Genomic DNA, 15,438 nt, shown 5'->3' on the forward strand with positions numbered 1-15,438 from the left:
TGCCTTTTCATCTTGTCTATCTTTCTGTGAATGTGCTTTTTGTTCCACAGGCTACAGGAATGTAGTTCTTGCTTCTGCTGTCTGCCCTCTGGTGGATCTAGTAACGTTTTTTTAAATGGAGGGCATGGGGCGAAAAGGGTCATAGTAAAATGTTAAAAAACTGAAAGTAATACCGTTTTATCTGAGAGGTTGGCTTTTTTTTTTTTTTTTGAGGTTGGCTTTTAAATTATTGAACAACAGAGACTGAATAAAGAACTTAGATTTATATATAAGCCCTATATGACACAAGCCAGAATCTAGATTTCATAATATGGTCATCATTTTCTTAGCAAATAATTACAGTCTTCGGAATCAAATCCACAATTCAGTTTGGACTCTATAAAGCACAGCACAGTATTGTACTCATCACCAGTGTCAGGCTCCCTGTGGCCTGGGTCTTTTTCATGTTTCTATCTTAGCTCTTAATGCAGGAGTGTCAATTCATATTTCCTCCAATTATATTTTCCTATTTTAATACGGATTTCAATTTTTTTTTTTTTTTTTTTTTGCGGTACGCAGGCCTCTCACTGTTGTGGCCTCTCCTGTTGTGGAGCACAGGCTCTGGATGCACAGGCTCAGCAGCCATGGCTCACGGGCCCAGCCGCTCCACGGCATGTGGGATCCTCCTAGACCAGGGCACGAACCCGTGTCCCCTGCATTAGCAGGCGGACTCTCAACCACTGCGCCACCAGGGAAGCCCTCAATTTTTTAAACACTGATTTTGGGGAACAGACAGAACATCTGGCTTACATACTTATATGCTAATAACATCGTCTTATACTTTTGCTGTGTATATTTTGTTTCAAGGACTATAGACATGTCAAATATAAGTGTGTTAATAAAGGAATCTGTGAGAATGGATCTTAAATGTAGGCTCAAGCATAAGATACCTCTTTTCACATCATTGTAAATGACAAGTAGATTGAGTCCATCAACTATAATTGTAGTCCATGGAGAATTTATAAGAGACATCAATATGAGAGAGAGAGAAAGAGGTGGGGGGGTAGAGATTGGCAGGGAGAAGGAGGAGGTGAAGGGGAGGAGAGGATAGAGGAAAGGGAGAGAGGGGAGAGGAAGGACGGACAAATAAATGAAAGAAATTGGTGGCTAAATTCTGCAGCAGATAATGCAACAGCTTTCCACTTCTGAGAGCTTTGCTCAGGAACTCTGCCATAAAAATCTTCATATGTTTCAGAGTACAGTACCTTGCATATACTACATGCTTAATACATAATTTGTTGTTGGATGAAATCAATCCTCGTGGGTTTAGTGCCCCTCTCACTCTGGATCCTGATGATTCTCTGTGGTTATCAAGGCATTTCATATAACCAGCCTTTTAAGATTTAGGTTCAATTGCCAAGTTCTTCCTGGTCTCTGGAGTTAGCCTGGGGAAGGCAAGCCCAGAGCAGTACCCGCTCCTGGAGACAGTACTTGGTGAATGGTTGAATGCCTTCAAAACGGAGGCTTTTTATTTCTCTCTAAAGCAAACTCTGAATGAAAGCGAGTCTTAACAAATACAAATGTGATCAAACAGTAACAGAGATGTTGTGTTACTATGAAAGATAGTGCCAAACCATTTCATTTGAAAAAAGTAGTGATTTGATATTTTCATTCAAATCCAAATTGTTTCATGGGAAGAAGAGGAGACAATATTGCTTAAATTTTCTTTTACAAACAATTTGTAAAAGTAGTAAAGTCCTTGTCTGAAGAAATTAATACGGTTTATTTTTTCCTTTAAAAGTATAATTTATAGAGGATGTTGTGTAGTGTGCTTGAGTTATACCAAGTGCTTTTATACTGAACTTCAACTCATTAAAATACTTAAATATATTTATCTGCCATTTGACTATTCCATTTCCTTCAAATATTAGAAGATGCTATATTATGCTCAACTAATTTAATTAATGTGGAGATCATTTTTCCTTTAAAACAAGGCTTGATAATGCCATTTCTTTGCTTCAGGTTTATGTAATAATAGAGAAGAAATGAAAATTTCATCATATTTAGTTTCAAATGAAAATCAAGAACAAATGGGAATTCCTTGTCTTCAGCATGTTAAATTTTATGACCAGCTAGAGAATAAAAGTTATATTGAGAGTTGAAGTAAATCAAAGTTTGAATGTGTTGTTATATTTGCATTATACATTTAGCACAAGTACTGTCAAATGGTACTTGGAGTTTTTATATGGCTGCAGGCTACATAGAGTAGTTTTGAAGAGCTAGTTAGTTGCCTGCATGATCTGCTTAGGGATAAAATGTGGATTATAATTTTCCCCATAGGCGGCCTTTAGCAGCATTCTAGCTTATATTATGTTCACCACTTCTAATCCAGAAAGTCTTGACTTTGGATCATGTTCGTTTTCAGAACCATAAAAATTATATAGTTAAAATAAAAGAATGTGCCAAAAAAAACCACTTAATGATCATAAACTCATCTTCTAGTCTCCTTGAAAAGTATGGTTATTTGAAGCTCAGAAGAGTTAATAACATAATCACTTGGAAGAAAGTCATTCAATGAAGATCTGCCTTTTCGTCTCACACACAGACAGACAGACACACACACACACACACACACACAGAAAAATGGTTGGCCCCTAACGTATTTCCCTAAAGTATTCTATAGAAAATAACACCAGGTTGTGTCAAAGAACAGGCCTCAGGGTTCCCTGGGAAGTTTGTTAAAAATGCAGATACATAGGTCCCAGCCCCCAAGATTTGGTTTTTATGGAAGAAAAGGGAATAAAAACTGGATTTCTGCATTTTGAAAGTCCTCTCCATAGAGTCTGATGTTCCCAAAGGTTATAAACCACTGTCCTAGAAGGCCATCACTGGTTGACAAGCCTTTGGAACAGCACAGTCTTGAACCCTAATGTGTATATGAATCACCAGGGGATCTTAAAATGCAGACTGTGGTTCATCTGGGTTGGGGGCTGGAATTCTGTGGTTCTAACATGTCCCCAGGTGGTTCCAATGCTGCTTGAATAGCAAAGATGGGATTTTCCTAGCCATTTTGTAGGTGAGCTAACAGGCATTTGTTTTGAAGTGCTCTACAAGAAACTGCAGTATTAATAGGAGGCAGCATTGCATTGTGAAAAGATAGTTCATCCAACAAGCATTGACTGAGAATTTGCTGCATGCTAGGTTCTTAGGCCTTTGTGTTTCTGACTCCCCTTGACCTTTCCTCGTGAGGCTAATATTTATGTGTCCTTTAGAAAATCTTCCCTCGTCCAGTAATCCTTGGCTGTGACGCTGCAGTGTGCTCCCCCTGCATATTGCGTTAACTTTAATCATAGCAGTTGTCACATTGGGTTACACTTATCTACTTTCTTATCTATCTTAGAATATAAAGCTCTTGAGGGCAATACTCATGATTGTACTTCAGACCTCAGAACTCTGTCCATGAAAGACAATCAGTGAATATGTAGGATTATTACTTAACTAATTAATTAAATAAGGTAACATAAGCAAAGCCTCAAGCTCCAACTCTATTTCCTTTGTAAATTCAACACTGACCTCCAGCTAGGTAAAAAGTGAGAGTAGCTGAGGGTTCTTGCCTGCCTCTGGAAGGCTCTCCTTGGCTGGCTCTGACCCAGAATTTTTTGGCAAGGTGATGACATTCATGTAGGCTCTCCTTAATCAGAAATAAATAGGAAAATAATTGGTCAATCCCAGCAAGGAGCATGACTGGTTTTAAAATGCATCAACAGAACACTTACATGGACACAGAGGGCACTTGGCATGACCCTGATTTCCCTTCCTGAAGTATGGGATTTGGCAATCCACTTCCATAGCCTACCCAGCTCACATGGAGCTTCCAAGGCAGACAGAGCACATAGGACCTGCAACAGCACCTGTGGTAGTGCCTCAGCTCCAGTGCCTGACACTGCTTCTGCTCATGTGCTTATCTCCATAAAGTGCAACCAAACCCACATAAAGTTTTAGTTTTACTGGTTGCCTGTGACCTTACCTCTTATGGGGCCAGGGGACTGATGGTGAAACGGAGTGATTCGCAGGAGCAGCTGCAGAGCTGCTTATTGAGTCATGGTGTGGCCATCCCCTTTGCTGGGGAAAACTCAGTTATCTCTGATGTCCAGTATTCGATAGGACCAATTCTCTTCCACAAATACACTGGGAATTTCCCATTAATCACATGATATTTTTGTAGTAATCTTAAACCTAAAAGAGACTACAAAGAAAGAATACATAGAAAATAGTATTTAGCTCATATTTATTGCACGCCTATATTCGCAATACATACATTGGGTTATAAAAGATACAAAGATCTTTGTATTGCAGTCACAGCTCTCAATGAATTTCAACCAGCCAGTAGTTTGGAAACTGAATGGAAGTTATTTTTGACAGGAATAAAGATGCAGACTTAGAGAATGGACTTGAGGACACAGGGAATGGGAAGGGTAAGCTGGGACGAAGTGAGAGAGTGGCATGGACATATATACACTACCAAATGTAAAATAGATAGCTAGTAGGAAGCAGCTGCATAGCACAGGGAGATCAGCTCGGTGCTTTTTGACCACCTAGAGGGGTGGGATAGGGAGGGTGGGAGGGAGACGCAAGAGGGAGGGGATATGGGGATATATGTATATGTATAGCTGATTCACTTTGTTATAAAGTAGAAACTAACACACCACTGTAAAGCAATTATACTCCAGTAAAGATGTTAAAAAAAAAAAAAGCACCCTTGACACTCCAGCCCAATTAAGATTTTATTCTCCCCTTTGTTCTCCTCTCTTCTGAGAATGTACTTGGAATCTGGGCTGAAACTGCTTGCTTCTTTTCCTCAGATCACCAGAGTGATGTTTTATCTGAATTCATGGTTGTGCCATGCTCTCTTAGCACATGCTTTTAAAAGGTATCACTTCCTGGCTTCTGTCAGCCTTTCTTCCCTAGGCTGGACCTTACTCTTGTTTGTCTCTGAATTGCCTTTGATGAAATTTCCTCTTCTCAAACTCAGATACCCAAGAGGGCAAAGATGCATATCACGCATCCCTGTCCCTTTAGATGAGTAGTTCTCAAAGTGTAGTCTGTAGACCTCTAGGGGTCTCTTAGATGCTTTCAGGGGATCTGTGATATCTAAATGATTTTCATAATGGTACTAAGACATTGTTTGTCTTTTTCACTCTGTTGACATTTGCACTGATGGTGTAAAAGCAAAGGTGGATGACACCTTAGCATTTGAGGCAGTGACACCTACCTGTACTAGAAGTCGTTGTATTCATCACTGTCACCATTTGACTTAAGAAACAAGTTGCTGGTTTCATGTAAGAATGTCCTTGGTAAAGCTGTAAAAGTTTGCATTTTATTAAATCTTGAGCACACATCTTTTTAATATTCTGCATGACAAAATGAGGATACATGTAAAGCACTCTGAATATTTGTGTTGAGGAAGCACGTGCATAATTTTTTGAATTGCAAACTCAACTAGTCATTTTTTTCATGGAACATCATTTTTACTTAAAGAATGACTGACAGACAAACTATGGTTATTTAGACTTGGGTATTCAGTAGACACCTTCTGGAAAATGAGCCAAGTGAGCCTGTCACTTCAAGGAAAACAACTGACAGTATTCGAGCTTTCAAGGGAAAATTAGAAAGTTGCACCTGCCACCGTGAATTTGACAGCTTCCCAATACTTAAAGACTTCTCTGTTGAGATCACTGATGAGATTAAGAGGTGTGATTTTGTATACTGTATGATTAAATGTGTCAACGTTTGGAAGATCTGTATAACTCAGTGAACCAATATTTTCTATGACTAGTGCATGATGTAACAGAATCATGATGGACTAAAGATCTATCCAAAGTGTAAAACAGGGGCTTCGCTGGTGGCGCAGTGATTGAGAGTCCGCCTGCTGATGCAGGGGACACGGGTTCGTGCCTCGTTCTGGGAAGATCCCACATGCCCGGGAGCGGCTGGACCCGTGAGCCATGGCCGCTGAGCCTGCGCGTCCGGAGCCTGTGCTCCGCAACGGGAGAGGTCACAGCAGTGAGAGGCCCGCGTACCGCAAAGTGCAAAACAGACTAAAGAATTTTAATATAATGAAGTATGAAAAGTTCATTGCTATGGTTTCAGATTCCACATTGCAGTTTGAGAAATTGCCACTTACTGAATTTGATGTAGTATCAAGGAATATCCAAAATTATCTGAAAAGGCTATTAAAATACCCTTCCCTTTTCTGTTTATCTATGTGAAGCTAGATCTTCTTCATACACTTCAATCAACACAATGTAACACAACAGAATGAATGCAGAAGCACGCATGAGAATTCAGCTGTCTTCTATTAAGCTCAGACATTAAAGTGATTTACAGAAATAGAAAACTATGTCACTATTCTCATGAAATTATCTTAGTGTTAGAAAACATGATTATTTTTCATAAAACATTTGTGTTAACATACTGTTATTTTATTTTTAAATTAATAAACAAAAGATTTAAATATCTTTTTATTTCTAACATGGTGAATACCAATAGATAGAACCCACAAGAACAAAATATTTTTTAAGTACTCAGTTATTTTTGAGAGTGTAAATGGGTCCTAAGACCAAAACGTTTGAGAATTGCTGCTTTAGGTCACACACTTTTATATACTAATGATTGACTGAAGTTCCAGTTAACTAAAACTTTGGAGGAGGTTATTTAAATTGGCCCTTCCCTGAAAGAGCATAGTCCTTGATTAACATTCCCGGCCCCTGCACAAGCATATCTAGAGGTAGGGAAAAACAGATACATTTTTCTGGGTACATGAGACATATTCAGTGTCTGAAATGAAACAATTTCAGTAAAAACACCAACACAAGCAAAGTATTAAGGACCTCAGATTATGAATTCTAATCCAGTTCCTTCACTTTCTTAATATGACAATGCCTCAGGCCTAGTTTTACCTTTAAATAAAAAAACTTCTATTTTAGCTGTTTGGAATGGTACTCTTTCTAAAAGATGTCACATGTGTTTTTGCATCTAATTAGGCTACTAAGGTGATTTAAATATTTTAAATGAATTGCGATCATTATTATTAATGCCCATTATTTTACTCAAATACAGCAGAGCCACTAAGTCCCATTGAGCATGTGAAAGTTTTTTACACTTTCATTAAATGTATGCTGAGTCTTTTTTTTTTTTTTAAGATTTTCATGTGTTTTTAAATGTTGCCTTTTGCTTCCTTGCTTTGGTGGTGTGTGAACTGTGACATCTTTATACAGCGTGCATGTTTGTCTCCCCATTTCTAATTTTCTGTAAACTAAACAAAATGCTTATCAGAATTGTTTAAAATTGAGCAAATAGACTGAAAAATGATCCCAGACACTTACAGTGATGTGTAGAAGTTTTAGTGAACTTTTTAATTGTATTTTGACCACTCAAAAGACTGTTGAGCTTACTTAGTTTTTTAGATAACTAAATTCCTAATAGATGAGGTACTGCAGCATAATAATCATTTAGTTAACTGTTGGGCGTGCAGTTAATAAATATGAACAGAGACTTGAGAAACCCAAACAGCGAGTTCTAGTTCTGCTCTCTTTTCTGAGTCATCCTGATTATACTGACTACTTATTTATCTAATCTTTTAGGTTTTACATGTGCTTTTTCAATGAGGTCTTTAAAAGTTTTAAAAAAATATTCTGTATAAATATTTATAAAAAGAATCTGCCTATAGTTCAAAGCCTCTGTGCAATCTTTCACAATTTAATCCAACAAAAAAGCAGACAGCGGCATGTCCTACCTAAGGCTCTGGTCCATCAGTGTTTTTCTGAAAGAGCTGGGATGTTTACATTCTTAGGGAGAAAAGAAGAGCAGAGAATACCATTCCATATTTGTACTTGTTGGTTTTCTAGCATCATGGTGGCTGCTTTATAACAGCTCATAGCAGTTATATTGCAGCATCGTTTCTGCCTGTGGAATCACATTGGTATGCAGATTCTTAAGTATGCAGCCCCATGGATTAGGGCCCTCATTCCTGTTAAAGAGAGTTATTTACTTCAGGAATCTTTCCAAAGTTGCTACCAGGAATGCTTTTTACTTTTATGGTGACTTGGTCCCTAAGGATAAAGACAATCATCCAAAAGGAAAACTTTTTGCCCAGTATTTGGACCTATATTACTGACCAGAGCAGAAAAGTTCATAATCTTCAAAACTCAATATGAGAAACAGGTTATTGAGTTTGAATTGAGGAATTGAGTATAGAATAACTGAAAAATCCTAGTGTCTACTTGTATTTGCATCCATGACCCAACTTGAATATACATTTTAAGAATTATTTTCACTATTTTTAGACAATTTGTATAATTGAATTTCTTATTCAATTCTTCATATACTTATCAATGCTTTAAAGGAGAAAAGCCTCGCTTCATTTTAGGAATTATCTACTCTCCTTTTAGAACATTTGTCTGAACAACAGTGCATATTAATAATCATTTTACTTTATTCCCTCTAAGTTCTTCACAAAGCTTTTATTTCTCTCATATTAACTTCCTAGTACGTACTCTACAGTGGTTTTTCTGAACTTCATTGTCCTCAAGTTTTAATCCCTTTCTGCCTTTCCTCCTGTATTCTTAGCAGATGGTGACCTGTACAATTTATCTGGTGTTAGTTCCTGCATTTTCCTGCATTGTCTCTCCTGTCTGTCTTGAGATATCAGCATCTGTGTCCATCTTTTTTTCTTTTCTGTATCTGAGAAATAGTTGCTGTTTTAGCTCTTGTCCTTTTTTACCTTCTATGTTTGCCCTTGATTCTATCTTTCTGTATCAGCTCAGGGTTCATTTGCAGGAAATAGAAAACTCTCTAGTTAATTTAGGGAGAAAAGGAATATAAGAAGTACTTACAGAATTGTTGAAAGATCTGGAAAGGCAGGCTTTAGGCAGGGCCTCCAGAAATGACTTCAAACAACACTGTAGAACCGGCTACCCAAGGGATTGGCAACATTTGCCACAATCAGGAAGCTAAAGGGGTCAGGAAGCTATTGGGCTGGCCCAGTGCTAGGTCTAGGATTACACACTTTAGCTGTGATCTGGGATTAAGAAACTGCCAGCAGAACTGCTGTAGCCAGAGGAGAATCATCTCCCAGATCTGCACCAGCAAGATGGATGCCTCACAGTGTAATGCCTCTCTCCATTTAATTCAATTTCAAGTGCAAGTTTCTCGCAGGTACACCTGCTTGTTGAAATTAAATCACACCCAGAACCCTAGCTGAAGGAGAGTCTGGGAAATGTTATTTTATCTTCTCAGCTTCTGTTGCACGCAAGGCATATTCAAGGGGGCTTGGGACAAAAGTCGAGCAATCCATTCAACTCTTTGCCACAGTTTTCTCTGACTTTTTATTTACTCAGTTACTGGTTATATTTCTTGTTTATTTTCCCCATAGTCTAGATATGTCCTCAAGTCTTTTTTTTCCATTTTGCTGTTTGAATTTCTGCACTGAATTCCAAGATGCTTTTTGCTTCCTACTATTAAGATTTTTCTTGGTTTATTATTATTTTTATTCCATTGTGTTCTGGTCCTTGTTTTCTTTTGCCTTGTCATTCGGAAACTGTTACATTGCTATTTGCTATTGATTTCCAAAAATATTGTACCACTGTGAACGTGAATTCCCAACAACTTGTAAACTCAGTTTTGTTATTAGGAAACCCCCCTTCAAGGGCTGAGGTTGGAGTTCAGAATTTGGAAAGCAAGCCCATTAAAAGTAGGATTATTTACTTATTTCTAAAACTTTAACCATCATCATTGCTCTTGCTGTACCTTCCAGTGACCATTCTGACCATTTCACTGGACAGCTGATAAACACAGACTTATCTAAGTCTTTGGTTTAAGAGCCAGTTGGGGTGAGGGAATGCTTATTAAATTTTGCCTTAGAAGTATGAGGGAAGTTTTGCCAAAGGCCTGAAGTGGAAAACTGAGGAAGGGCTGGGGCTTCAGAAAGAGCTACTAGATCATAGACTATTTTCCAGCTTCCATCAAAATGTTTTTACTTGTCTGAGATCATGTATTTCATCCTGTCTTAGTTATCTCCAGGTCCCAAGACTTTATTTTATGGACTAAGAATAGCCCTGCATAAGACAGGTTAATTTATGCTATCTTCTCTTTCTCTTTCATGTATTTTAATACATATAGTAGTGGAATTTAAAGAGGAGACTGTCTTGGTTCTACCACTTACTCTGACATCTTCCAAGAGGACTTGTCAGTGAACTGTATGTGAAAATGCAGCCCCAAGATTTAGTTTCGCTAACAGGAATCTGACACACTTGATACGTCATATACACAATACAAAGTAGTTTAAGTACAAGGTTCTGTGAGAACTCAAACCTGGTACTTGCTTTCTAGTCAGTTCTGGAAGACGTGGACATGAATCAATAATAAGTTAATAGAAATGGAGCTTTTTTCATTTTACCAGGGAATTATTTATCATAAAAGTAAATGAGCGTAGCTGACATTCTTCTCAGATTTAGTTTATGAAATGAAATAATGTTGCTAAATTTCCTAAATAAGGCTTGACTTTACATTTTCACTTGGTTGCAGTAAAATAAATCTTTCCTGACGTGGATCAAGGGGCTATAAACAATAAAACACAGTATTTGGTAAATATCTACATTACCAATATCTCTCTTAGTTTTGTGCTCTGATTAAATTGAGAGACACTGAAAGGGAATACAGGATTTATGGATAGAAACTCACTCATCTGACTAATGTATTAGGTGTGGAATGAGGTCTCTAAGGGAATGTTTTCAAAGAAAGGGAGTTATATTACATGCTCACATAGGTATGTTGTTTCAAATCACAGTTTGCAAAACATAGTTTTACTCAATTTTGAATTTGTAACATATTGGGTCATAAAATTGACAATTAAAAATTAAAGATTGAAAAATCTTTAAAGAATATTACATATATATAACTCTTAAAATAATAGAAGAGGAAAGAAGAAGAAGGAAAACAAAATAAAAAAAACCTGTCCTTCCCAACATTGGTTTATGGACTGACCAGGCAAGTTTCTATCACTTCTTCCTAGTCTCTCCCATTTCCTCCCTGACTTTACTCACTGTAGGTCAATTGTTATTGCACTCCTCTCTCTCTTCACTGTAGGGCTCATGGTAGAGAATTTAGACTATCGACTAGGTAGGCAGTATGTGTAATGGTTAAAAACACAAGCCCTGGAGTCAAAATCCCTGTGTTCAAGTTCTGGTCCTAGCTGTGTGATTTTAGGCAAAGTACCTAACTTTTCTGAGTCTCTGTTTTCCGATCCATAAAAATGAGAGTAATGACAGCACATCTGAACACATACAAGTAGAAGTACATTTATACTTCTCATTAATGTTTTATAGGGATAAATGGTTTAAGGATGTAAAGGGCTTTAAGTGCTCAATAAAAACAAGCCACTAATATTTAAATAGTTGTATTATTACTTCTGCTGGGAAACAATACATAGGCTTGTCTTCTCTTCCATATTTCAGTTATGAAATGTGTACTCACTGAGGAAAAGACAGATAAAATATTGTTTATCTTAGGTTATAATGAGATAATGCCAAGCATATAGATAAAAACTGAAAATAAATCCAGATATTTTCAAACATCTTATAGACAAAGTACTAACATTTTACAGTTTTTCTTTTTACTTGGCATGTTCTTTTTGTGTGTGTGTGTGTGGGTGTGTGTGTGTGTAGGAAGTCAATGCATTCTTATTCATTAGTCCCTTCTTGAGCACTTCTATGAGCTGTATGTGCATCATGGAACTTGACACATATTATTTCTAATCCTTATTAACCATCTAGAGAGATCAAATTTATTAGTTCTATTTTACACTTTAGAAAACTAGAGCTTAAGGATGTAATGTAACTCATCTAAGTTCAGAGAGTTAGCAAGCTTTGGAGCCACACAATTTAATCCTATGTCTTCTTTCATCAGAGTTGGTGTTCTTTTCCACTAGGACACATATTTTATGAATCTAGGACTAATGGCCTGAGGAGAAGACTGGTTGATAATTTCACTGATAGAGATTCAGCATTATAAATAGTAATGATTTTTACATGCAAACTTACTCTTTTTACTGACAATGTATTTCATTTTAACAAGTAAGAATGTTTTCAGGGAATAGAATTTTTACTCAGATACATAATAATACACAATTATACAAATTATAAAAATACATAATTATACACAATATAAGGTAAAGATCTTTTGTATCCTAATAAATGTTTATTCTTCATAATACACCTATGAACAGAACCATATTGGTGAAGTTGGTGATTGCAAGGGATATGTTTGGGCATAATTGACTTGGCATATAACCTTTGTTTAGTTTAGTCTTATTAAAAATGGAGAAAGAGTAGTCCTTTAGAAAAGTCTCTGCAGCAAGGAAAGTATCACCATATTTAACATGGTTCTTGAGGGAAAAAATATTTCCTGCTGTTCAGACAAATGTAAAAGGTCAGCTAAACACAATCACAGCAGTTGATTCCAAATGTTGACCTCAGAATGTACGCTCTGAAGGAATGCTAATGGCTCCTACCATAGTGCTTTTGCTGATTTGGATACCACTAAAAGCTCCACTTGACAAGCATAATGATGAACTGCACTTTTCCCATCAAGCAACACGTTTGGATGATAGACAGCTCTATTAAGTTGTGGATTTGTTTTTTTTCCAAGGACCAATTTTTCATCTTGCTCTGCAAACCCATGAAGCTGCTCAAAACTCACACAACTTATTGCTGATAAACGGAACCTCAGCTTCAGGATTGGGCCTGGTGGGGGCCGGGGTACAGGGTATAATGACGCATCTGTTTTATCAACATAAAACCCCTTTGGTTCTCAAAAGGATGAATTTTCTGTTTGTACTCTAGTACATCTGACTCCACTGGATGAATGGTTTTATGCTTCAGAAACATGCTTTATTATCCACCTAATCTTATTTTATTTAAATAAATTAAATAAATTTAAATGAAATGTGAATAACTCTATTCCTAACTTAAATGTTCATTGTTGAGCATTGTTTTATTCTTGACTTATTAACAACTCTCTCATGATTCTTTATTTTAATAATTTCATGCAAGACAACAAAAAAATATATTTGGCAGTCAATAAACAAATATTTTTCAAAACTGGGTGAAATTCTCTTTCTCATTGCTTTTGTTGCTTCCTTATAACCTTGGAAATATTGAGTTCATTTAATTTTTGCAATAAATTAGTGTATTCTTTCAAAACAAAAGGAATGAGATTGATTTTTCAGAAAAAGGGGAAGGCCTTCTTATAACTTATAACAATAAAAGGATAGACCCTCCCAGAACAAAACTAACTGAATCACTTCAAATTTCAATAGCATCATTGCTTTGGCACTTAAAGATATGCTTCTGCTTCCAAGAGTATCATTTAAAATATAAATGCACTTGGAGATATAAACTTTAAACCTGTTTCAGTCAGCATATTAATTATCATTTAAGACCTTAGCAAGAATTTGTGGGCATCTGTTAGAGATAAATTGAAATACATTTTATGCCAAATCAGAAATGAGCCTGGCTATGAAAACATTCTTCAACAAGCACTGCTTACCTGGTTTTGGCCTCTTTGGACTCAGAATCTTAATTTTAATAGTCAAACAGGGATCCCCTTGGTAGAAAATGTATATAAGATTATCTTAAAGTATTCTTAAATTTGAGATTATATGATCATGATACATGGTTCATGAAGAACTATTAAATTCACATTATAAAATGAAATCTAAACACATTAGTATCATTTAGGGTCCTAGCAGGAAATAGGTGGCCTGTTCAAAGGAGTAATTAAAGATAATGTAATGCAGGGACTAAAGGCAGGCTCAAGTGAACCAACAAATGATAATGAAGCACCCAGAGATCAAGAGCAGGAAGCTATTATTACCCTTAGGCCTGAAGATACAAAGAGATGGTGTGTGTTATTGGAATATAACAAGAGTTAAGGCATGGTAGAGGGACAGACGGACAAGAGCTCTAACTGTCTAGATCAAGGAGCAAAGCCATTGCCAAATCCTGGCCCAGCAGGTCTTGCAGGGAGAACACCTCCCTGACCTCTCATTTCCCTTGCTTTTTGATCTCTTACTGGGGCTTCCTGTTGACCAAATCCAACCAGGAGTTGGCAGGCAAGGGAACTTGGTCACTGCAGTCTCTACAGGCCAATCCTCCCACTGCCATAAAGAGGCGCCAGGGAGGGTAGAGAATGGGCCTGGAAGGGCAGATGGATAATAACCAGCACAGCATTTTACCATAATCATAATTATACAGAATGTAAACCTCCAGGAATAACTGAATGTTATTCTTCACTAAGGACTGGTGGGAGCTCTGTTGCTATTCTACTCCTCTGAATTTCTCTTCTTCCAGGATCTGAAGGTTCTCTTCTAGGTTTTTAGTCATTTCTTGTCCCACTGAATCTGTGCTGGAATATGATGCAATCCTTATAGCAGGGCTGTTTCTATTTTTTTGCAAAATAATCCCTTTTTTTTCTTTCTTTTTTGCTAAAGTTTGCTTATTATCAAGTCCTGAATAGTTGATTTCAATTAAGGATTTCTCCCTCTGACGTAATTCTTAATATCCTGCTGCCTAATTTCCCCATTTTACTGGGATGGCTTTCGTCAGTTCATTGAGCTGTACAGCTATCTCCTTAAATTGATTGTCCTGCCCTACACGTCCTTTTTACATTTGGTGTTCCATCCACCCTGGCAATGAGAAGGGCTTTTAAATTTTATTTTAATGGGAGAAGCCACTTTCTGATTGGATCAAGCTTCACAGTGTGAAATAATTATTTTTAATGTATAATCAGTTTAAACATCTGTCTTCCTCCATTCTTCACTATTCTTTACTTCTGTTTTTCTAGTTCCTTCACCATAGATTTGATTTCCTTTTTTTCTGTTTACTTAAAATGCTATGAATTAAATGTTGACATTATGGTGTATAATAAATTGTGCGTAACGGGTGAAAAGTGTTTAAGATGGTCTTATAGGTTAACAGGTAAATTAAAACTCAGGGCTGCTTTTACAGTCTGAAGATCTATTTACCTCTCCCAAGTAGAAATTTCTCAGAGATAGTGGCACGTTTTTTTATGTTATATAATTCTAACTGTTGCCTCCTTTTTCACTCCACTCAGATCCGAAGCCAGAGCAAAGCCTCCGGGTCTGGGCTCTGTGAGGGGGATGAAGTGGTTTCTATCAATGGCAGCCCTTGCGCAGACCTCACTCACCCAGAAGTCGTCAAGCTCATGGAGAGCATAACAGACTCTCTCCAAATGCTCGTCAAAAGGTAAGAAGATTAGTTGGAATGTATATTTTCTCCCGAAGCTACATGGGAAAGCTATAGCTCCTACTACCATATAAATTGTTATTTATGGGGAAATGAGGGTGCTCCGTAGGTCAGTATAGTTAAACAGAAAAATCAT

At 37.1% G+C, this 15,438-nt stretch overlaps 1 protein-coding gene across 1 annotated transcript in view; it reads left to right on the plus strand.

The window, feature by feature from the left end:
• SYNPO2 (synaptopodin 2) overlaps positions 1-15,438 on the plus strand; it is a 170,667-nt gene that overhangs the window by 118,582 nt on the left and 36,647 nt on the right. The window contains exon 2 of the mRNA XM_012531348.3: positions 15,151-15,302. Within this exon, the coding sequence (XP_012386802.1) occupies positions 15,151-15,302 (152 nt within the window). The remainder of the gene's footprint in view (positions 1-15,150; positions 15,303-15,438) is intronic.

The sequence above is a fragment of the Orcinus orca genome, chromosome 4, assembly GCF_937001465.1.
Source record: "Orcinus orca chromosome 4, mOrcOrc1.1, whole genome shotgun sequence".
In the NCBI taxonomy this organism is placed as follows: domain Eukaryota; kingdom Metazoa; phylum Chordata; class Mammalia; order Artiodactyla; family Delphinidae; genus Orcinus; species Orcinus orca.